The 25,019-nt window shown below is 41.0% G+C and overlaps 1 protein-coding gene across 1 annotated transcript; it reads left to right on the forward strand.

Annotated features, from left to right (window-relative positions):
- The first annotated feature begins 21 nt into the window (after positions 1-21).
- Positions 22-20,784, forward strand: LOC118432465. Its single transcript, XM_035844048.1, has 16 exons — positions 22-96; positions 634-734; positions 6,570-6,677; positions 7,277-7,669; positions 7,770-7,886; positions 8,617-8,866; positions 9,094-9,257; positions 10,135-10,356; positions 12,494-12,682; positions 14,281-14,393; positions 14,488-14,532; positions 15,194-15,303; positions 17,562-17,749; positions 18,375-18,716; positions 18,874-19,006; positions 19,587-20,784. Exons 2-16 carry the CDS (start codon positions 650-652, stop codon positions 19,957-19,959), a joined length of 2,832 nt encoding a protein of 943 aa, XP_035699941.1. The 5' UTR covers positions 22-96; positions 634-649; the 3' UTR covers positions 19,960-20,784.
- Positions 20,785-25,019: the final 4,235 nt, after the last annotated feature.

The raw sequence follows: 25,019 nt of genomic DNA on the forward strand, positions 1-25,019 counted from the left end.
TCATTGTCAGAACATATATGTATTCGGGATTGCAGTTGATAATGACTTCGTTTACTGGACATGTACGCGCGACTCCTCCACAAGTGAAATCCGACGGTGAGGATATCCTCTTTATGTTCCTTGACCTTGTCGTATTACGCCCCTCACATTAGGACGACGAGTCTGCGAGCTCTAAGTTACGAGGAGGCATGACCCTGATGCCGACGAAGAAATGGTAGAGTTCCCCCTTCCCGTCAGGGTCATGCCTCCTCGTAATTTAGAGCTCGCAGACTCGTCGTCCGATCGAATCGCGCCTAATTTGAGGGGGGTATAAGGGCGAGGTCACATAGGTCGTGCGATCGCCGTACGATTTTGATGCCATGTGGTTTTCAAGCAGGCTGTGACATAAGCAATCACAGGATTTTCAGTACAAGACAGTTGAACTTTGCAAGACACGTACATGTTTGTCCTCCAAAATGCCCAAAGTTAGCGATGGCACGACCTATGTGACCGCGCCCTTAGAAACTGTACTAACCAGACGGGTATTTTAAAGTTAAACACAAAATTGATGTCACACATGATCATTGTCTCCTTTTTTCTTCTTCATCATAACATTTTTTTTAAATTTTGGTGAAATATATACCGCAACTTTAGGTTATCTAAGACCAGCATGAATCAGACTAATCTAGTTGCCGACCTGGATTTCAGTTATGACATCTACGTGCCCACGACAACGCCTTCCAACGTCACCAATGGTAAGTAACTTTGCTTAGAATGTCATGTTTTCTGTTACGTCTGACTTTTGCCTACGGTGTAGCTTTATTCTTGAGCAGTATAAGATAAAAAGATGTAAATGGATTTTTTCAATTATGTAAATCCTTTGGTTCTCATGATCTCAAAATCCTGTAGTATTTTGGTTGTAAATACATTCGGAAGAAGTGAAATAAGTTTCGATTAATGTTTTAGATCATGTGTGTGTCTGTGTGTGTGTGTGTATGTGTGTGTAACTTTTATTAGACACAGTATCAGTGCCTTATTTTTAAGATTATGCAAATTTGAAAAGAATTTGATAAATAAAGTAAATGTAAATTCCAAGTAGATATTCGATGGGTGGGTAGAAACACGCAGGAATACGTATTATAACTAGAAAGGCACAATTTTCAAGCCTGTACAAAATATTTTACTCCTCTCCCTCCCGATGCAAAAAAAATGAACTGTCCCAAAGTCACACCTGGAAAAATTGAATTTTCCCCAAAATATCTACCCCCAAAAAAATTTAAAGCCATTCCAGTCCAAATGAAGCTTTCCTCATTTTATTCGTGAAAACATATTATATTTCAGCCATACAATAGGTATTGTAAAATATATTGTATTCATAATGTCTCTTCTTTTTTTCTCCTGTCAAATCTTCAAAACGCGGTTTCTCTGTCATTCCTGGACGGAAAGACTTTGGCACAAGGGTAAAGTGGACCAATACCCCCAGGTGCTTTTTTTTCATCTTTTTTTTCATATGGGCTCCAAAATGATTTTATTGAGGTTTTTGGTCATTTTTAGACAAAGCTGTATATGTTGGACCCCTGTACCCTAGTATTACAACGGAATGACCTGAAATTTTTCACAGGGGTGCCTTGATCATATGCCCACATAGATGTAATAACAGTTTTGGCATACAGTACAACAGAATGCTTAATTTTTGGTCATTGTACCCTCGTTTCACAACCAATTGAGCTGAAATATGGCATAGGTGTGCCCTCCACATATGCGCACATGGATGTAATAACACTTTTCGCATAGAATACAACAAAATGATTAATGTTGCGATTAAAAGTGCGATTTTTTGCCATTTTTTGACAAAAAATGACACTTTTGGTTCCTTTACACTGGTCGTACAACCAAATGACCTATATTTTGGTACAGGAGTGCACTAGATATTAATTCAAATGACCCATATATAATTTTCGGCACGAACCACTTTAAATATTTTTGGGGAATTTTGGAGTCATTTTCCAATGGCCACAGGGGTCAATGACCTCATTTAGAGGCTTTCTTAGCGCCAGACCTGTATGTCAATATAACTTAATTAAAAATGTAACCAATCGCTTAGCCTGAATCAATGTCGTGAGCAGGGTTTGGTAGCCAATCAGTGAGCCTTGTGTTATCTGGAATAGTCCATTCTTACATGGAGGGGCTCATTTCTTTAATACATCTTTGGACTGGTGATTATGTAAAGACTTTCAGTGGCTGTATTACTGGCCTGGTCCATTTTGCAATTTTATATGGGGTGTGCTGGTAGAGTCCATTCTTGCACGGAGAAGGCATTTTGTAATCCATTTTTTAGACTTTGGTGATGATGTCAAAGACCTATTTTAGCGGATGCATTTTTGGACTGCTCCACTTTACATATGGTTATCAGAGCCCATTCTTGCACACGGAGGGGGAATTTTTTCAAATTCAGTTTTGGGCGGGTGATGATTCAAAATTCCACTTTTAGCGGAAGTGTTTTTAGACTGGCATCTTCATGCACGGAGGACCTCTTTTGCTAGCTTGAATTTTGGTTTCTTATTCAAAATGGCATGTTTTCAGTGGGAGTGTTTCTGGACTGGACTATTGTGCAAATTCACATGGGGTGCACTGGAGTTCCCTGTTGCACACTGGGGTGTTGATTTTGGAACAGTCTATTGTTGCATGGGGAGGGAGATGGCTGAAATATGCTGTATTTGATCTCAAGCAAATGTCGGTCTTTCTAGTTTTCATTTCATTCCATTAATTCCGTTATTTATTATTCATACTTATTTCTTTTGTTCAATTTACATAATTTGTAATAAGCTAGTAAAGGGAGACCTTCTCATAAGCAGAAACTTTTGGCCTCCCTTGCACTGTTATGTTCTTTCAATAATTCATTGCCATGTATTCCTTGATTTTTTTAAAGTGCCAAACAAATAAATGATAAGAAAAAAAATCTCCCATGCAAGAATGGGCCATCCAAAACAAACAACTAAACTAAACTAGAAAGACTAACATTTGGGGAGCAAGTACAGCATATTTCAATCCAATCTTGATCCCCATACGAAAATGTCCTGATCGATATCAACATTTTGCAGGAATAGATTTGTCCCACAACATCATCCAACTTCAAATTGGATTTTTGTAAAGTTGCCCCCCCCCCATCCAAGAATGGCCTTTTCCAGAACACCCCTATCTGAGCAAAATGTACTGGTCTAAGTGACCCATTTACCATTTCTATACAAAATTAAAGATCATTTGGCTTTTTCATGACACAGGGAGCGAAAATATACATTTGTTGGTCAAATGGCAAAAAATCCAAAATTTAACAACTTTTAAGTGATGTACACCATAAGTGTAAACGGAACTGCGTAGGTACATGCTGTATGCATCCTCATACTAAATTTCAGGTCATTCGGTTTTCATACACATGGATAGGAGGCAAAACTATACATTTTATGCTAAAAAATGGCAAAAAAATCCAAAATTTCAACAACTTAATGTAATGTGGGCCCATTTTGAAAATGAAGGAAGTACTGTGGACACATGTCCTTCTTCTCCTGCTTGTCTTTTTCATCTTGTCGGACGAAATATGGAACTCAGATGGACTCAGCGATGTGCGACTAAACCGGCTCCACTCCTGCAAATGTCCTACATACCTTCATAGCAAATTTCAGGTCATTTGCTTTTAATACAAGGGCATAGGGGCCAAAAATATAAATTTTTTGTCAAAAATGGCCAAAAGTCCCCAAATAATTCATTCTTAAGTAATGTATGCAAACCGTGCAGCTCTAGGCCAACTTTCAGGTCATTAGGTTGCAATACTAGGGCGCAGGGACCAAAAATATCTATTTTGGGTCTAAAAATTACCAAAAACCCTAAATATAATAAATTATTTGGCCCCTACCAAAAATGTGACGAAAAAAAAAACGCCTGGGGGTATTTGTTATCTCCCCATCCCTGCCAAACTTCAGCTCATTCGGCTAAAAAAAGAAAAATTTTAATCCATTTGAGTCATGACAAAAGACAATATATTGCAATCCATACTATTTATGTTTTAAATTATTTTAAAAAATGGATTAACCCTGTCCAAAAATTGATTTCAAAATACGTTCCTCTGTGCAGAAATGGACTCTTCTAGTTTGCCTGCCCACAAAATGGACCAGTCCAAAACCAAATCTGCTAAAAATAGATTTTCGCCCAAGGTTTAATCTAAAAATGCCCACATGCAAGAATGGACCCTTCCAGCGGCACGTACGTGTATATTGGACTGTCTTATGTACATTCACTCAAATATTGACTTTCACATAATCACTCTAGTTTAAAATAATCTGTAAATATATTCAGAATAAATTTGTCGCCCACATGTAGAAATGGAACCGTAAGAATATTTGTGTGTGTGTGTATGTGTATGTGTGTGCATGTGTGTGAGAGCATGTGCGTTTGGTGTGTGACATAGTGTTGATCATGGTTTACCAGTTACAGACCAAACCTATCGTGTTTATATGTGTATGGCGTTCCTAACTAGGTTTAGCGAGATTGACAATTGCAAGTTTTTTACAAGTTTTTGTCATGTTTGCTTGGCTGTGTGCTATCTGTATTACTGTAAATGCAGAAATGGTCGCGGTGGATTAATGTTCGCGGTTTTCGCGGTGACCACTTCACCGCGAACTTAAAACCACCGCAAACATTTTTCTACTATGGTATTAGACTGCAGTCTATGGTGTTACCGCGAACTTAAATCCACCGCGAAAAGTCCATTTTCCCGCTACCGCGAAATTAAATCCCCGCGAACTTAAATGCATTTACAGTATTTGTGCATCTTAGCCAATTATAAATTTTGCACAACCTTGGTGAGGAAGTTATTTTGTAACATTTATTAGATAGCCATAAAGACGCCTATTCAAAAGTGTAACCCTCATTCATGAAAATCAATTGTCTCTCTTTTCCTTCCGTCCTTGCTGTTTCCCTGTTATTTTCCGGTAAGCCAGACGACAAGCGAACACTAACCCTCCTAACCATTGAAACATCTGTTGTCGTATACACCACACATAATACGGCAGTCATCTATTGACTCACACCTGTAAGAACAAATGTTTCACAATTATATTTGACAATCATGTTTGAAAATTGAATCCGTCTCCGTCTAACACAAATAATCCTGAAAACAGCAGAACACACGTGACGATCACACAAAAATCAGAGTAAATCACTCAACATCTGCTTGGCAGTATCTAACTACTGCAAGGCGTAACGCTCGAAGATATCGCAGATCTGGACCACAATATCCAATGATGTAGGGGTGGTTATTGAAATTATGACATCGATATGCACAACTGCGTGCAGATGACATGCCAAACTACATACAAATGCGGCAAAGCGAACATACAGATACAAATACAAATGCGAACACATCGGACAAAAACGATACTCTGTAGTCGGGGGTTACCTTCCGTCACAGAGTAATTCTTATAGGAACATAACATGAAATCTTATTGTTTCCATAGGTAGCTACTGAAGCAAAAAAAAAAAGAGTATTTAAAGTTAGCAATGGCAGGACAAAAGTTATGCCAAAAGAAACTTAGTTCCATAATGGATACTAATGTTTTGGTGCCTTTATTAGCCCATATCCTTATTAATGATATATTAGGTAAAGTTTAAAAAAAAGGTTTACAAAGATTTCAATTATATCTCTGTGGTACATTATATAGTTTTATAGTTGGTACATATGCAATTGCTATATAATTTTATATCATAAGTCATGAACCAAGTAACATAAGTGAACTTCCACATTTGATGACAGATGTAATAGAATGTCGAATTTTTAACTGGTAAAAACCTGTCCATTGTACGTCATACGCTCAATGTTTTCTTGGCGACGCCTCAGTGGTGACGCCTTATAGCATAGTGTGCGACCGTTTGCCAGGAATTCCCAGAATTGGACAGGCATTTGAGGGATTCAGAGTCCGCACGTGCGTAGTTGCGTCTTGCTAGTCTGCATTCTTCCGTTCCCCAAAGGGAATCCCAAGCACCCCAGTGTCTAGGAGAGTGAAAGTGATACCAGGGAAAGATTAGTAGAGAACATCTGGATAACATCCGTTATGAATACAGCAAGGCCATAGGATAAAAGGCGAATACTAAAAAACACAAACAACAGCAAATGTACAATTTAATAATAATAAACCACAACTCCGTCGTCATGGCATGTTTAGAAGCAGGATGCGACCCACAATGTTAAAAAAGAAATGACAGTGTTTGGAGGAGAGAGGCAGTCCTATTGTCTTTAGAGTCCCAGGAATCGGGACAGGCATTCCAAGATGTCCAGAAGAGGTCAGAGTTGTTCGATAACAGGGCAGAGGTCGACAGCCCATTCATCAAGTAGCTGGTTAGAACCTTGTAAGCACTTGACAGGATGTAAACTGAGCCAGAGGAAAAGCGAATACTAAAACAAACCAACAACAGCAAATGTATAATTCGATATATATAAACCATAAGTCCGTCGCTATGGTAATGTATTTTCATTGCCACAGTTTTTGTAATAACATCATATCTAAAAGACTTGAATTGTTTATGTGTCCTCTCATCAGCGTGTTCCTCGAATAATGGAGGATGCCAGGAACTGTGCCTTGCGCACCCAGAAGGAAGGACGTGCGCCTGTCGGGATACCTGGGAACTGCAGGAAGATGGCGTGACGTGTGAGTTGTATGCCGTGGCTCTTATCGTAATCGTAAACCGAAAATGGTAACAGCTAAGGGCGCGGTCACAAAGGTCACCAACTTCGGGCATTTTGGAGGCCAAAGATGTACGTCAACTGCAAAGTTCAACTACCTTCGTACACAAATGCTGTTTTGGATCCATGCCGGTGGTTGGTTCTGTCACGACCTGCTTGAAAATCCTATGGCATCAAAATCGTACGACGATTGCACGACCTATGTGACTGCGCCCTTAGCCGCAACAGCCTATGCGATTTGCTAATGCTGTCGTATTAGTAAATGCTATACACCTTGATGAATCTTTAGTGCATCTTTGGTGCATTCATCTGAACCCAGGGGCCACAGCTCACCACTTCAGCTGGCCGGTACGGTTTGCTGACGTTAACGTCTCTACCAGTACGGGCGTGTGCGCATAGTAGCCATTTAAGATGTTCGAGGCGGAGTAATCGGTGTTAAGGATAACTATACTTAAAGTGTGCTGTTTTTAATGCGACCAGGTCGGTCTTAATAGACAGTGTAAAGGTCAAATGAGAACCCAATTCATTCCTCTGTAAGCCAAATTTATGATACATTTTTTATAGGTTGCCTTTCTGGCTACACTCTCTACGGGGGCGCATGTTTCAAAGCGTACAACCAAGATAAAACCTTTAGCCAGGCCAGACAGGTGTGTGCAGCGGACGGGGGGCTCCTGGCCATGCCGAAAGACCGAGACGTGGACAACTTCTTGAGAAGTTTGAAGAACGCCGTGAATGAATTATCACGTTTCTGGTTCGGTCTAAGTGATCAGAACGATGAGGGTGAGTGGGTGTGGGAAGACGGCACTCCACACGACATACTTACTGACTGGAACAACTGGCAGCCATGGGAACCTAACGATAACGAGGAAGGAGAAGACTGTGTGAACTACTATGGTTCAGGCTGGAATGACGCACCGTGCTCCTCTGTGTACAAGTTTATCTGTCAGCTGAAAGAAGGTATGGTTAAAACATTTTATACCCTTAAATTTAGGCAAAAGTTGACGTGCAAAAATGCAAAAATCGCCAATAACTCTACTTGTGAACTGTACATCCACAGCGATCAGTTGCTCTCTAGGATACTTCCGCTGTGGACACGGACGCGCATGTATTCTGTCATGGAAGCGTTGTGATGGGGCCACGGATTGTACTGATGGGAGTGATGAGGAGGGTTGTGGTAAGTGATTGGGATGGGATTATTCATAAATCATGTTAACCCTATTCAGACTGGGCTGTCTTGGTCAATCTGTGATGGAGGAGGGGGGCTTCTGGGGCCTGCGTCTGCAACTCCTGAGTGACTTGTCATACGACCATCACTTTTTCAGAGAATGACAGAATTTTAGGGAATTATACTTGATATACTTGGTATACTTGATCTGGTGATACGGTCCGCCATCTTGGATTTTGGTCCATGACGTCATTAAAGTGGCCTAATTTATGCATATCTAATTACGAAAGATATTCTTAATGACGTGATATTTTATTCATGTAATAGAATAGCCGTAATGTAGCACCAAAAATCTTTCAGAAGTTGTTGCCAACTTAATTTCAGAAAAAGTCGTGAAATTTACAATTTTTGTGACTCTAGCGTAAGCCGTTCTGGCGTTATGCGACATCAAAGTTGGCACTGGTCTCGCCACAACACACCCTCCCCTTCGTCTGCTGAATGGCTTTATGACCTGTGAATCTAGTTCTTAACGCGCACACAATACCATAGGATGAACCTACTGGTGCAGTATTGTGTGCTAATTGCTTGCCAATAAGCTCCAGGGAAAACATTCGGCATTTACAGGAAAATGTTACCTTTCTATTCCATTTGTTTTTTACGTAATGTTCAAAATCTTTGTTTTTCTGTCAGTTAGAAACGCATGTGAAATGGCATTATCTATTCTTTTTACACCTTTCAGTTTGCCTGCCAATACCTGGGGATTTTCAACTCAACAGCAGGCTGACAATGCTATCGAATCAGCTGGGCCAAACGACTTTTAATGAGATACAAAATTCCTCTATCGTGGAGCTGCTCAATACTTCTTACGTCATCTCAGGAAAGTACCATGCAGAGTTAGGAAAATTCGTTTCGACGGTCATTTTCCCGCGATGCAATGTCTCTGAAGACTGTTCTACGTCTTCAAATTCAGACAACTCTAGCTCATGCATGTGAGTAAAATAAGACAGTCCTTTTTATCGTTTATGTAAAGTCACAACAGGCTTTGATGCTGTTCGATTATTTCTAGACTTCGATGTATACGGCAACATGAATCTGAATATGTGCTTTCACTGAAATAAGTTGCATGCACAGCAGAAAGTCGTCCTCATGTAAGGTAGCAGACATCACGTCATTAGTTGAAACTGGTATAGGCCGATACTAATTTTGCCATCCTTAGGGGTAACGTTACGGGTACACAACTTTTACCATGCCGTTCGTGGTGCGAGGAAGTGCTCAACATGGCTGATGACTTGATAAAGGACCAATTGCCTCGATGTGACTTGTTTCCATCATCCAAACACAACTGTTGGAATCCAAATTCAGCCATGAAGGGAAATGAAGGTACACGGATGAATTTTGTTTTTCTACTTTTCACTGAAGTTATATTATAAAACTTTGTGTCACTCATGACCACTTTCATGTAAGTTGACTTCAACCATCAGACGATTTTTATAATCTAAGTCAATAACTAGCTGGGTATCATTTATTTTGCCAGTTGTGACGGCATTTGGTTATCTCATGGTAACAATTTCAGTTTAATTGCAACACGCCAGCGAAATCCATTACACGTGCCACTGATGTATAATCCTTCACATATAGAATACATTGCGGAATATTTCGTATCACCCGAGATACCAGCCCACCGCGCTGCCTTCAGGCTTTAGCCGTCGGGCGATCTGACCCGTGGGACGGCTGAAACCTAGGGTGGTACGGAATATACTGATTGTATTGAATGAAATACCTTAATTATCACCCGGTCCATAACACCCGGCCGTAGCAAACGTTATCGCGGCGCAGGTATGACATAAATGTATATTATGTTATACCAGGGCCTCGATAACGTTCGATACAGGTGTTTGTGACTGTATGATAAAAAGCTGTATCACACAAGCTTCGAAGTTTTATCACACAGGCTTCTATCGAATAATTCTAACGGTTTCTGAGCACGCCGAGTGCGGCGCGGTGGAACATTACTGTTGAAGAAATTTTTGTTCGTAGGCACCAAATTTTCTCAACTTCTGGTGCGTTTCGCATCGAAATTTTTTCAAGTTTTTCGCATCACCCTCGTTCCCAGCCCTCCGGCGGGTCAGATCACCCTCCTACCTTCGGGCGATCCTACCCGCGGTTGGGCTGGTACCTCGGGCGATACGGAATACACCGTTTTGTATTCTAAATATATCACTTGTAATGCTGATATCTGTTCATTTGTCTTCCTCAGTTTGCTACTATGGCAATGGCATAAACTACCGTGGAACACGGAGTAAAACTACATCTGGGGCAGATTGTGTTGAATGGTCGGATGCGGAAGCTGGTTACTACAAGACAGAGTACCCCTGGGCTAACCTGGACAAAAACTACTGCCGCAACCCTACCGGTCATGATCGGCCATTTTGCTTGACCGGAGACGGTAGCCAGGAGGATTGTGACGTAATTCCCTGTGGTAAGTTAAACTTGTTTATTTTTATTTATTTATTGAAAATGACAACAAGTCATTACACTGGGCCAGCCTAGGCAGTCTATTCAAGCTGATGACGGCTGACCCACAAAGATACAACACACAAATGTAAATTACACATATGTACATAATAGGCCACATAGGCTACGTAAGCTATGAGGAGCAGATGGAAGGTGCTGTAAATCGGTTTGTTGATGTTAAAAATGAATGCAGAGCGTCTGAGAGTTTTTGGTTTGTAGCAGAGTTTTGACCTGGAGAACCATTAAGGAGGACTCCGGTTGAGAGAGACTGGCCGACAAGTTGGAGCACTGAAGAAGCTAGGGTTTGCCGTGCAGCCGTGTGCAGAGGACAGTGAAGTAGAAAGTGTGCAACCGTCTCGGACGTAGCACCACAAGCACAGCTCCGGGTTGTGATGTTGAACTTAGCCAACGTAGAGTTGAGCTGACACCAGCCAAGACGTAGTCTGGTAGTAAGGATGTTGCTCTGGCGATTTCCAAGTCTACGAAACTTCTGGTGTTGACGGGAAGACAGAATGTGATCTCTGCACTTCTTTTTGAACTGGTTGTAAGAAGTGGCTTCCTTTACTTCCATGGGAAGACTATTCCAGAGTCGTGTGCTGTAGGGGACAAAACTGTTCTTGTACGTGGTGGTTCGGCAGTACGGGACTTGTAGATGTGTGTCGTTCCGAAGACGAAGGTGTAGTCGCCGTCGGCTCTCTCTGGTAGTAGGGACTAGTGACTGGAGATGGGCTGGTACGGAGCCTGTCACTAGTTTTTGCATGGTAAGTAGTCTGTTGTAGTCTTTTCTGGTTGCGAGACTGTCCCACTCTAGTTCTTCTAGTAGTTTGTCATGAGGGGTACGTGCCATCGCTCCTGAGACGAGGCGTCCAGCATGGTACTGTACCCTCTCGATGGTCTTGCTAGCAGTGACGCTAATGTTGCTGAAGAGGATGGATGCGTACTCTAATTTCGTGCGTACAAGAGTGTTATAGGCAAGCTCCAAGGCTTCTCGGGACAGTTTGCGCTGTAGTTTGCTCAGGAGCCCGAGTACCTTTTTAGACTTACTGGAAACGGTTTCAGCGTGTTCTTTCCACCGGAGTGTATAGTGCATGGTGACGCCTAGGTGAGTGTAGGAAGTCACCTGTTCGAGGATTTGACCGGCTAGGTAGATGTGGGGTAGTTGGACCTTGCTTTGGTAAGCCTTTATACACATAACTTTGCACTTATCAGGGTGTAGTTCGAGCCCCCAGTCGGAAAACCAATCGGAAACAAGACAAAGATCGGCATTAGTTGTGCTGGCAACTTCCTCGGCTGTATGTCCGGAGTTGTACATCGATGTATCGTCAGCAAAACAGTTCAATCTTGTAAGCAAAGAATGATTAAAATACTAGTGTTAGTGTATTATTGAATACAAAAATAAAAGCCTTGCTAGTTGTGATACCATGTTTAAGTCTATGGTCTGGAAATTTAAAACAATATGGGCATCTTGTTTTGTTTGTGTACCTTGTTTTTTTTCGCCCGCGCGCATTAAATCAAGAGCCTGCAGAGGATATCATCCACAAAATGTACTTGCCGTGGTGTAGTTAAGATGTTTCGGTATGCTTATAAGAAAATCGTTATGTTGTTTTTCGTTAATGCGTATGCAATGCAAGGCTAGTCACATCTAGAGACGAAGAACATGCACCATGCAATTTTATAGTCAGTTTTCCATGGCCCGCTCGTGATTTTCTGGTCGGACTATATAAGCTGCCCTTCGTGTGCACTAGATAAAGGGGTGCCTAAGCATTTCCACTAACCCTATGAGATTCGTACGAACATTATGTGATACGCACGAATCACTATGTGACACAAACGAACGTTATGCGATTTGCTCGAACCTTATGCGGAACCGGCTATCCACTGCCGGGTCACGTGACATCACGTTATTCGCATATGGTTCGTGCAAATTGCATAAGGTTTTCGCATTATGATTCGTGTGATTTTCATAAGGTTCGTGCGTTTTCGCATAGTGATTCACATAATGTTCGTACGGATCTCATAGTGTTCGTGCAAATGCTTAGACCCCCCTGAGATAGCTCATCAGTGAAGATTTTTCGAATATCTGTTATATCTGACTACACCAGATGCCGAAGGCTGCTGGGACAGAGGTCCGCCAAACTACGGCAAGAGAAATCCAAGCAAGAGGTTCTACTATGTGGGAGAAAGAGTCACGTACACGTGCAACGAAGGCTACACACTTAAGGCAGGTTACACCAGAGAAGTGAGGTGCATCGGAGGAGGCATCTGGCAGTATGATAAGCCCAGCTGTTCAGGTGATTCTTAGAGTCTAAGTCTTTGCAAAAGGTGAAACATTCACAGCTATATACCCGGATTCCTGTTACTGCATATGCATAAAACGGTGATTCGTAAGTGTCAAATAAACGTAATTGCTATATAAACTCAACGTAAAACGTTTGGAATATCAACTTCGGTTGATCATATTTATGTTGTTTCCGCATTAATTTCAATGTATTACATATCAATAGAAAGCTTGTGTGATTTCCTTTCCAATGGTATCAGACTCATTATCATTGTTAACTCATGGAACAAGCACCAGGCCTGCTTACGTGAGTGGGTCGCCAAAAAAGTGCCCATCACTGTTTTGTCCATTTGTTATGGCCACAAGTGACAATGATTCAATCAATCCTTTTTGTGTACTTTTTTGTATGCAGAACATCCCAGTTCACTTTTAGCATAATTGAGTAGAGTATTTCATGATTCATGGAACGAGCACCAGGCCTGTTTACGTACAGAGTGGTCATAAAAATGAAGTGCCAAAATTACCCTACTAAAGTCAAACACTCCATTCAGCTCATTTTTTTCCGTCGGCATTGACTTGTGAATGAAGGAAAGTTGAATAAAAAGGACATGTCAATCAAAGCCACTGTTACTCTTCATCCAAGCAAACAATTTGAACCGAGATGTGCTAGCCATAAGCTGTAGGAAGGCTATTCCATCCTCACTATTCCAGCATCCTGGAGGTAGTCTGCAATGGTCCTCGCTTTGTGTGGACGGGTGTTGTAATCTTACAGAATGGCATTTGGTCCAATATCGAAGAGGTAGAATAATGCGACTTGATGGAGGATAGTGTCCCTATATCTCTCCACATCGAGGTTGCCTGGAATGATGACGAGTCTTGTTTTTCCTATGTCGGTTATACCTCCCCACACCATGACGCTGCCTCAATCAGCAAAGTCCACGCCGTGTCAGCGCGCGGTTCTCCTTGTCGCCTCCACGATTTGATTCGGCCATCCAGCTGCTGAAAGGGCAGATTTACTCTACTAAAATGTAGTAAAACACATTTGTATGTTCTGTATACCAAACGTGATGTGAGAAAAAGATTGAGTGAGTCACTGATACACGCGCCGATACCAACAGGACGATACAGTGTAAAAGTTTCTTCGTGGGCACTGAATAATTAATAAAACGTTACTAACGCTATATCAAGACGTTCCATGTTTATCCTTACACATTTTTTTGCCCAGCTGTGTCAGATCATCGAGGTGTTAATTTCCTTTTTATATCTTCTTTTATTTTGCTAATACCATAAGATGTGCAACCGTACCTTATAAAAATTATTTTCGACTTCTGAATTCTTAGACCATAGATCCTACTGCACCGACTTAAGACTACTCACGGTTGTGTCTGTTTAAAGTCAACGTTGCTTCGACTAAAATATGTTCAGTAGAGCTGGATTGAACATATTAAGATGATAAAAGAACTGGAACTACATTTCAAGCCGTTACACATTTTAGACAGCATATAGGCATAAATGTCTTGTGGTTAATCTAATACTTCAAGTTCAATTGTCCTTATTATCCTCATTGTCCTTATAATATAGATTCTGTTGTACGTCCCCTCAATCCCTTAGTGAACCATGAGCGTCGGCTGCAGGATGACCTACTGGAGACCTACAGTTCAAGTCTAGCTCCTCCAAATGTCACCATCAACTTCACTGGGTCTGTGCAACTCATCGTCGCCTTGGTGAGCATATATCAAATAGTTACACGTTTGACATTCTTAATTTGCCGTAAGATTTATAAATATAAAAACTCTGACTCAATTGTCTTATTTTTAGGATGAAAAGAAAGAGCAACTTGTTGCGTCTGTCGTCATCGATTTCGTAAGTTGTCACAGTTTTAAAAGATTTCCTTTAGACGAAGCTTGCACTATAAAATCACCCAATAAAGGCGGTTGGTGTAAACAGTTGGGCTACGTCTGTTCAAATGAGTGCCGCACCCGACTGGACTACGTAGCTGTTGAGTGCCTAGTACCGTGCAAATTCTTCAATAAAGTTTAATGTATTTCTATAGAATTACTAGACACGAAATTATAGTTTACGCACAAAAGCACAAAGGAAGGTCACCATATGACAAGAATGTTAAGTAATCGCCACACTGACGACCCACTTTGGCCCTTCGATTGAAGATTGCTGAATCTGCGAATATTAAGCAAATACCGGCCTTGCTATTTTAATACTGTTTTGTTGAGAACTAAAAATTATAGCATTTTTCAAACTTTCTGCCTTGTGTCATAATGTTTGTTCCTGGCAATATAACCCCCGAATATTGCTCCCCGTGGCTTGTAATTATTTTCCTGGCAGAGGACAACAGAGAGTATCGAAATTGATCTATAAATATAAATATAGTTAGACCATTGGTACACCTGGTCTCTTCTTAGACACCAATTGTTAACAGAAAATTTTGATTGATTTTTATCTTTATTCATGAGAAGTTCACAGTATTTTCTAATGGCGTTTTGAAAGCTGAAAGTTCTCTTTTTAGACATGGCAAGACAGCAGGCTGAGTTGGGACCCAAAGTACTACGATGACATCACGACGTTCAGCATTCAGGGCCACAGAATTTGGACTCCGATCTTGACTCTACAGAGAAAGTATGTTAGCATGAAAGTTTATCTGTGTTGGTAGGATACATTATTAAAAAAGTGCTAACACTTGACTTCCAACACTGAATTAAACTAAAGGGACTTACCCGTCTAAATTTTCGGTCAATCTCCGTCGACCTTGTTCACAGAATGACCATCTCCAGCAGTGACGTCAGTAACACACCACTTTTGCAGGAGGAAAAATCCTAGATTCAGTACAGGATTTCTTCGCGTGAAGAAGGCAGTGTACATAAGAGCCCACCGGCCAACCTCAAAAGAGACGGGGGGCGACATAGAATTTCTGATACTAATGACCCCCTCCTGCAAACGTGGTGTGTTACTGACGTCACTGCACTGATGGAGATGGTTATTCTGTGAACAAGGTCGACGGAGATTGACCGAAAATTTAGAGGGGTAAGTCCCTATAGTTATATTTCAGCCATACCATAGGTATGGTGAAATATATTGTATTCGTAATGTTTCTTCTTTCTTTTTCTTTCTTTCTTTCTTTCTTTCTTTCTTTCTTTCTTTCTTTCTTTCTTTCTTTCTTTCTTTCTTTCTTTCTTTCTTTCTTTCTTTCTTTCTTTCTTTCTTTCTTTCTTTCTTTCTTTCTTTCTTTCTTTCTTTCTTCTCCTGTCAAATGTTTCAAAGCGATTCATCTCCGCCGTTCCTGGACCGAATGACCGAAGGGTACAGTGGGCCAATACCCTTATGCTTTTTCTAGATTTTTCATATCTGTTTCTTAAATGATTTTATTGAGGTTTTATTGCAATTTTTGGACAAAAACTGTATATTTTGGCCCCCTGTACCATGGTATTACATTCAAATGACCTTAAATTTGGCACAGAGGTGCCCTAGATACTTATTCAAAGGATCCATGTATAATATTTGGTATTAATCACTTTAGAGTGGCTCATTGAGGAGGTTTTTGTGGGAGAGTTTTGGATTTGTGAGGTTGTAGTGCCGAGGTCAACAACCTCTAGGTCATTCTGGGGGCCCCCACAGGTGTGTCAGGTAGATCCAATTATCTACATACCTACCTAGTCTATAGACCTCCAGGTGGTTGGGGTGGCAAGGTAAATCCACTTAATGAACAACCAATGAGCGAGCTCATTTCGCTGGAAGAGTCCATTGTTGGACAGGGGGTGTTTTTAAAATTACTTTTAGACTTTGGTGATGATGCCAATGCTTTTTTTTTAGCGGAAGTGTTTTTGCACTGATCCATTTGACATAAGACTACTACTGGGACAGTCCATTCTAGCACATAGGAGGGATTTAAAAAAAATTCAGTTTTGGACATGGGTGATGATTCCGAATTCCATTTGTTGAATGGAAGTTGACTCCCACCTGAAGACTGTACCTGAGGAGGATTCGGCAGCCAATCAGCAAGCCTGGTGTTATCTGGAAGAGTCCATTCATGCACAGGGGACTTTTTTAAAATTCAGTTTTGAACTGGGGTGCTTATTTTACAAAAGGCCATGTACTGTGAGAGTATTTCTGGACTTGTCTATTGTGCAATTTTAGACAGGGTGTGCTGGAAGAGTCCATTCTTCCACGAAGGGGGTATTTTTTAGAATTAATATTGTGGACTTTGGTGATTATTTCGAATTCCTATTTTAGCGGATGTATTTTTAGATCGCTCCACTTTACAAAGGGTTATAGCAGGAAGAGTCGATTCTTGCACAGAGGGGGATTTTTTTCAAATATGGTTTTGGAAGGCAGTTGATTCAAAATTCCATTTCTTAGCGGAAGTGTTTTTGGAGTCGTCTATTTTACCTTTCTACATGGGGTGCACTGGAAGAGTCCATTCTTGAAAATGGTTTGTACGATTCATCTTTGCTCATAAGTGTGATTAGTAGTTAGAAGTCATTTTCAGCAGAAGTGTTCCACTTTTTGCACATGGGTGATTTTGGAACAGTCTATTGTTGCATGGAGACGGAGATGGCTGAAATATGCTGTATTTGCTCTCAAGAAAATGTCGGCCTTTCTAGTTTAATTCAGTGTTGTAAGTAAAGTGTTTCCTTGCATTTCTTTTCCTATAGAGAAAGTATGTTGTTTCTTCTTAAACTCCACGCATTAAATATTCGTTTCATGATCACAGCAACGGCATTTCTCTCTCTGCGCCAAACACAGTCAGATTTTACACAACTCTGTTTTTGGACGTGTTGTGTATGTTATATCATGCAATAAGTACATCTCTGTATGGAATAAATACAACGATGTTCCATCTCCATAATTAATTGTAATATTTGCTGGTTGCTTCGCAGTGCTGATCCTGAGCACAAAGGCCTACAAAAGGAGGTACCGGTCCGAGTGAGCGACAGTGGTCAGGCAGAATGGAGTGTAGAAACCCTGACTACCACCGTGTGTGATGCAGAGCCCTTCTACTTTCCAGTAGACACCATGGAATGTCACGTCTGTTTTTCTGCATCCAGTGCAATCAAGCAAATCATTCGTAAGGCTTTCAAAAATATGACTGAACTTATTTCATGTTAGTTTTGGATTTAAATGCTGTATAGTCTTATTGTGTAATTTAATATTATGACCTTTCGGCGACCTCATACCACCATGAAATATTTAGAGCTTTTGTCATGCAAATGACATACACATTTACATGATAAATGCATGATGGTGTTCATCATTGATTAGTTTACACATGCAGGTAAGTTCGGCTGCAGTGCCAAGGAAAGCCGCTAGGGGGCCCAAAATCTAATATCTTCCAGCTTTAATAACCCCCCTCCGGCACACTAAGTATAAAACCAATCCACCAAACCGTTCTTGAGTTATCTTGTTCACACACACACACACTCTCTCTCTCTTTCACACACACACACACACACACACACACACACACAAACATACAAGCGCTAGTGAAAATATAACCTCCATGAATATTCATGTTCTAATTATTCTTCACAACAAGTTTGATATTTGTGGGCGCGCTAATATGAAATCAGAGAGACCAGATCGTGCTGTCAGGGGGTGCTTTCTTAAGTATACATTGCCTTCTAATTAAGATTGACCAAACGGTAATGAATACCAGTAAAGGCTTGTTAGAATGATATTCGTTTTGAACATAGAATGCCAAGGAGGACGCCCTGCAGCAGACAATGGAAACAGCCCCTGTAACTCGTATTCTACTGAAACAACGGTGGGCGAATGGTACCGAAAGGACAAGATATTCGCGAAAGACAACAGTGAGGCGTGCCTTGTTGTTCATCTGAAGAGGATCCCCATGTTCCACATCGCCACTACTGTTGGACCCTGCATCATCCTGGTTGTATTGATGATCATCACATTCATCATGCCCTTGGATAGGGGAGACCGGATCTCGTTCGGAGTGACCATTCTACTCTCCATGGTCGTGTCTCTTGTATTTGTGTCAGACGTTCTTCCTGTCAAGGGGGCTTTGCCATTTTTCGGTGGGTAGAAATTAGATATACATATTGTATACATATTGTTTTAAAAACCGTTCGAGCAAAATTATGGATTGTAGCAACCAAAGACTGTTTTACTTAAATATTCATTATTAATATTCCTCAGCATTCTTGTAACTATTTACGATCCATAATGTTACAGCTACGGTGATCATCATGTCCATGGGCGTGATGGGATTGTTCCTCTTTTTCACTATGGCAACCATCGTTATTCACGACCAAGAGGGCAGCATGTCACCGAAGGCGAAGATTATTTTCCTACGCTACATTTCAAAGTACCTATTTTTTACAACATTCTTTAGGTTTTATAATAGATGTGTATACTATATAATACTGTAACATAACTTCACCTGCAACACCATATTGAGTTTATTGCGTTTATTGTGATACCCTTTAGCTCATTGAGCTAAAACATAACTTCTACAAAGTTCCCTATTCTCTTATTAGTCTTCAACCAGCAGTGAGTCCTACGTACTCTTTTAGTTACATGTATGTGAGCAACATTTTGTTGAGTACATCTTATCTAAAAGAGTAGAGATAGAGAGAGGCCAATGAGGCAGCCGCTGCTAGATACGGAGATGGAGTGACAAAAAATGATGATGATATGATGATGATCTAAAAGAGTGATGGTGATCTTAACGAATATCATCAGCACGTTACTTAATTGTTTTTTTTTATTTAAGTAGGCCACAGTTTTGAAATGTATATATTGTATTTGTGTATTGGCCATAGTGCCTGAAATAAACAATAAACAAGCATTACACAATACACATTACTGTTAATAGATAATCATGGATTTATATGGACAACGATGAGAAATTTTGTTGTCATTTTTTTTTTACATTTGTTGTGAAGGATACTGCTGTTGGGAGATCTAACCAATGAGAAGCGTGCACGTGATGGAGAATCTGGTCTGACTGACCCCACTGCCATGGAGCTGACCAACCACGCCTTTCAAGCCGATGACATAACGGCAGCCAACGAAGAAATACCATCAACGCCTCCCACGAGTCTGGAGGTCAGCGTGAGGGAACTGAGTATGGTGATGAAGACCGAGATGGAGAAGCTGACTAAAGCGGTTACTAACCTTCCTGAGGAGCTCAGCAAGTCCACGAAGGACGTGTCCGACTACACCCTACTGGCTAAGGTCCTGGATAGGCTTTGTCTTGTCATGTACATCCTCAGCATCGCGGCATCTGTTCCAATGGCCATGTACTTGAGCAAGTAAAGGTCTGGCATTGATAATGATCAAACAAAACAACGTCAATCATCTTCAGCTGTTTTTACACGATGAGGCCACCAGAAAGTCAAATGAGTATATATAAGCACCGTGATCCTATAGTTGCATTCTGAGAACTGTGGAATTTTGTCATAAAACATTATAACAATCACAGACCGTATACTGTTTTCTAACATTACCATTCACTCTCATACATTCAATTCGCACATAGGTATTCTTAAATAAATAACTGTCTAAATCTGACGAGTGTGACAAGGCGTTGGAGCAGTTGAACTAGGCACGATTTGGCATAGTCCTGCCCATTGATCTAAATTATTTTGGCGATTTAGTTGATGTAGTATATTTATATTCGTGTCAATTTACGCATCTATGCAATTTTGACTACACTAAAGTGAGTTATTGACATTATCCAGACACTCAGATCTGAATAGAGTGGCTTAAAAATGGGCGGAAAAAACATGTATAAGAAATAAATGTTTCCTTTTCAATCCCTGGCCCATCATTTAAAAAAAGAAAAGTGACCAAATCATCAATTTGGTAGACTACCTGGCCAGAACAATGGGTAGTTCACGGCTTGTTTACACCTTTACCTGGCTCTGGCTTACCTGGCAGACACAGCTTGGGTTGCTTTTAAAAATAATGCTAAACATGTTTTCAAGCATAGATGGTGCAAATAATTCTCTTTACCCTATTACAACTTTTCAATAACAGTTGTATGACACTAGTTTCCAAGAAAACTATGGTCAGGCCTATGATGTAATAAGAGACTATATCCCCAATTCTAACAAAGGAAAAAAACATTTCTCAGTCAGTCCACGTTGGTGGGGCATTAGTCTGAAATTTCTGATGTTTTTTTTCTCTCCAAGTCCATCGAAGAAATCACTGATAATTTTTGAGTCTTGAATCCCTTTTTGTATTGAAGACGACTATCTTGCGCAAACGAGTAACTTCCCTTGGGTTTTTAAGTCAAGGAAAAGTTAGATTACTGTGAACTCAGTTTATGTGATTCAAATCTCCAGGAGTCTGACGGAAGTCAATTATCAAACCTCCTTGCTGAAGTAAGTTGAAGTTATTACAACTATCCTGTGTGAATTGTCGAAATGTGGATCTAACGTTACCAAACTAAAAACATTAGAAGTTTGTAGACACAGTAAACATTTTTGGGATTTGAACACATCGTTATGTTTCTGAAGGAAAACATACTTAGCATTGTTTTTACTGGACTACTGGCCTGTGTTATTTTTGTTTCTTCCGTCGCCAGTCAGAAAAAAGTACTGTGATGTAGGCTAAAACAGATTATAACATTAAGATTTTCTAAAAATCGCTATTCTGTAATGCTGGTACAAGCAAGGAGGTTATATAGAGCCACTTTGGAAGTTTCCTATCTATTCTTGTTTTCTTTCCTAAGCATAACGTTATATCTTATACATGCAAGTCTTTCATATTGCGAACAGGCCATTGCAAGTTTGACAATGGCCATTTATTTCGCTTTTTTGTGACGAATTTTCTCTTCCCTTCGGAAACATGTTTTTTTTGTGGAAAATGTGGCCTTTCTAGTTCAATTTCTTTCAATACACATCCTGTCTTGGATTCCCAGACAGCCCTGTATGATGACCTTTCACGCTACACAGGGTGCCAGGTACCTTGTCACCTGGCCCAGCAGCACCCCACCTGAAAAGTTTTCACAGTAGGTGGAGAGGGGGCAATTATTAAACAATAGGGAAAATCTGTGAAAATTGGGGTCAAAGTTGGTTGCTATGTGTTGCTAGGGGAGCCAACACCCACTTTGCTGGGGGTCCCTGAACATGACTTAACCACTGAGAGTTTCCGGAAGTGCCAGCATCATTCCCGGATTTATCAACATCATTCCCGGATGTGCCAGCATCATTCACGGTTGTGCCAGCATCATTCCCGAATGTGTCAGCATCATTGAGGGTTGTGTCAGTAACATTTCCGAAAGTGCCAGCATCATTCCCAGAGGTGCCAGCATCATTCCCTGTTGTGCCAGAAGCTGACATTTCGTTTGACAGGCTAGTGTCAGCATCAGCATCTTCGTCCTGATATCTGACGGCATATTGCTCCATGCTAGCTGGTCGCAAGTCAGTATCAGGATCCGTGCCCTGGCCCTTCAGATCATGTCCATACACCGGGTTGGAGGCGTCCAGATCATGTCCGTACACCGGGTTGGAGGCGTCACGTGCACGCACGGGTTCAGCAGGCCACAGGTTGTACATGTGCTCGTACGGGAGGTTAGATAGGGGGTTCATTTGCACGGATTCTTCGTTTGGAGGATTTGGAGACTCACGCATGGATTCCGGGTACGGTTTTCTCCAGGTTACTTCTTGACAGAATGAAGGAAAGAACAGAAGCTCACTTCAAGGAATCCCAGTTTGGTTTCAGAAGTGGTAGAGGCACAGTTGATGCCATATTTGTTGTAAGACAAATCCTGTAAAAAGCTAAGGAAAGAAAGGTTAATCTTCACTTCCATTTTATCGACTTTAAGGCCGCCTTTGATACAGTGTGGAGGAAAGCGCTATGGAAAATGATGAGAGCGATTGGGGTAGAGGCAAAAATTGTAAATATTATTGAAGAACTGTACAGGAACACTCAATGTACAATAACAATCAACAGACAGATCACAAACTGGTTCCAAGTTGGTGTAGGAGTCAGACAGGGTTGCCTCATGTCCCCAGTCCTCTTCAACATATTCCTGGAGTTTGTTATGGATGAGCTGAAAAGCCTTGACACAACTTTTCAACTCCATGATAACCTATCCACAGAGGAAAGGTATGCAGATGACACCACACTTATAGCAGCTATATTCAGTAAGCTTCAGCTCTCGACAAATGAGCTCGAAGTAGCATGCAAGAAATGGGGCCTGAAAGTGAATGCTGCAAAATGTAAAGTCATCTCTAGTATAGAACAAGAAAACATCTCCATAGAGGGTACAAATGTTGAAAAAGTCCCTGAGATTGTTTTCCTAGGAAGTGTTGTACCTGGCACCACAAATGACATAAAGAGAAGGATCTCTCTGACCGCATCCGCATTTGGTAGGCTAAGAAAAACAGTATGGTACTGCAAGGGTTTCAGTAGATGCCTTAAAATGCGACTTTTCAAAGCACTTATACTCCCTATTGCCACTTATGCTTGTGAAACCTGGACTCTAAAAAAGTCTGATGAGATTCTCCTGTTAGCTTTCGACATGAGATGCCTAAGGGCGATTCTCAGAGTTTCACTCCGTGACCATATTCCGAATGAGGAAATAAGAGCAAGACTGGGTATAGAAAACACCATTGTCGATGCCATCAGACTCAGAAGACTAAGATGGTTTGGTCACGTTGTGAGAAGACCACCAGGCACACTGGTCCACAAAGCATACTATCAGGATTTCCAAAAGCCCAGGCCACGGGGGAGACCCCCGAAGCGATGGAGGGACCAAATCGCAAAGGACATCGGACAGAATATTAAGTTGGCGGAGATGAGTGCGAGGAATCGTGCAGTCTGGAGAAATATCACGGAGGGGAGCAAGGGGCCAGTCATTGGCCTAGGCACTTAGGCAGGGGTAGGCAGGTAGGCATGGTACCGCCACCCCCCGGAAAGGGCTGGAGCTTCAGCACTGTTCTCGGGTCTATCACGTCCTGCTAAAGCATCGCACATGTATGTATCGTTTTCTGGTTTAATAGCGTCCTTTCCCTGTCCGCTCTGGGTTGCAGCTTTACCTTTATAAGGCATGGTCAGCTCGTGTGTAACAGCGTATGGACTGATGTTGTGATTGCTGTTGGTTGTTTCGAAGACAAATTAAGCATTATTTTCTTTAATGAGTATCTATAAAACTATCACCAGCTAAAAATACGTTATATATACGAATCATTACATTCATTAAACTTCTATGATGGAAAGCAATGGAATGCTGGATTTTTTCAATTCATTATGTGAATTTAGTGCTGATTTGCATGATTTGCATCCCATTATGTACATTTTTTCTATGCTACCTGCATACCGAATATCAATTTACTCAGTTATCCCTCTTAAAAAGTTTAGCAAAACACCTTGCGGTTCCCAAGCAAGCAGCTAGGGCGGGATCCCAAACCTTCTTCCGTACACTAAAAGTATGTACCTCTAAAAATCAGGAGCAAAGCATTTCCAGGGCAAAAGATATAAAAAAACAGTTCTGCTGCCGTACTTAGGCCGACCACCATGAGGCCGGAATTGACTTTAACCGCTGTGCCTAAAACACCTACCCACATACTAAATATAATCACAATCCATCCTGAGGTTGTAAAGTTATTGCACTGGATACGCGCGCACACACAGACACATGGAGCCAAAACTATACCACAATTTTTCATGGAGGGAATGATTATAAAACATACAAGTGGGGGAATTCATCGCATAGAAAGCGTGCAGCATCACAAAGCGCCGTCGAAACTCAGAAAACGCCTCAAAGTATCAATAGAATAACCCTGACCGATTCTCCTGCCTGGATATTACATCATTACAATTAACAAATCGCAAAAGCTTACGCGTTCCTGGGAGCAGCAGACAAATCCAATCAAAACGTGCTTTGATGTCCCCACCTACTGTATTAACTGGGCTTGTTGCTAGTGTGTATTTTTTATGATATTATACTTTAGGATTCACCCATCTTCCAATGTAAAACGTCATCAGGGAAAATAAACAAGTACAAGTATTAATGTAATCCACGTAAATACATGCCAAGAAGCAGTCTATCTGGTTTGAAACTGTTGTTGTCGAAAGGACACGCCCAAGCCATTTTGTTCATGAAAAAAGTTAATCTTGGCTGGGAGGGCAAACATCAAAAAGTTAGTTCGTCAGAACTAAGTGTAGTCATTAAATCCTCGTGTTTTTCTGGAGATGTCGCAGACCCTTCTTGCCATTTCGGGTAAAATGTATCAAGCTTACATAGCGCCGTGTGCTATCCTTATTTCAGTGATATGGCCATGTTATTTCTCAATAACAGTGATTGACAGGTATCAGAAACGTCATGGAACAGCGGAGCAATACTCGTAAACTGTTAGTCTTTCAAT

The sequence above is a fragment of the Branchiostoma floridae genome, chromosome 15, assembly GCF_000003815.2.
Source record: "Branchiostoma floridae strain S238N-H82 chromosome 15, Bfl_VNyyK, whole genome shotgun sequence".
In the NCBI taxonomy this organism is placed as follows: domain Eukaryota; kingdom Metazoa; phylum Chordata; class Leptocardii; order Amphioxiformes; family Branchiostomatidae; genus Branchiostoma; species Branchiostoma floridae.

Coding starts and splice junctions, on each gene's coding strand:
- LOC118432465 (XM_035844048.1), top strand. CDS start 650: ATGAATCAGACTAATCTAGTTGCCGACCTGGATTTCAGTTATGACATC. Junction 8,867..9,093: donor GACAACTCTAGCTCATGCAT/GTGAGTAAAATA, acceptor TGCCATCCTTAG/GGGTAACGTTACGGGTACAC. Junction 14,533..15,193: donor CGTCTGTCGTCATCGATTTC/GTAAGTTGTCAC, acceptor TTCTCTTTTTAG/ACATGGCAAGACAGCAGGCT.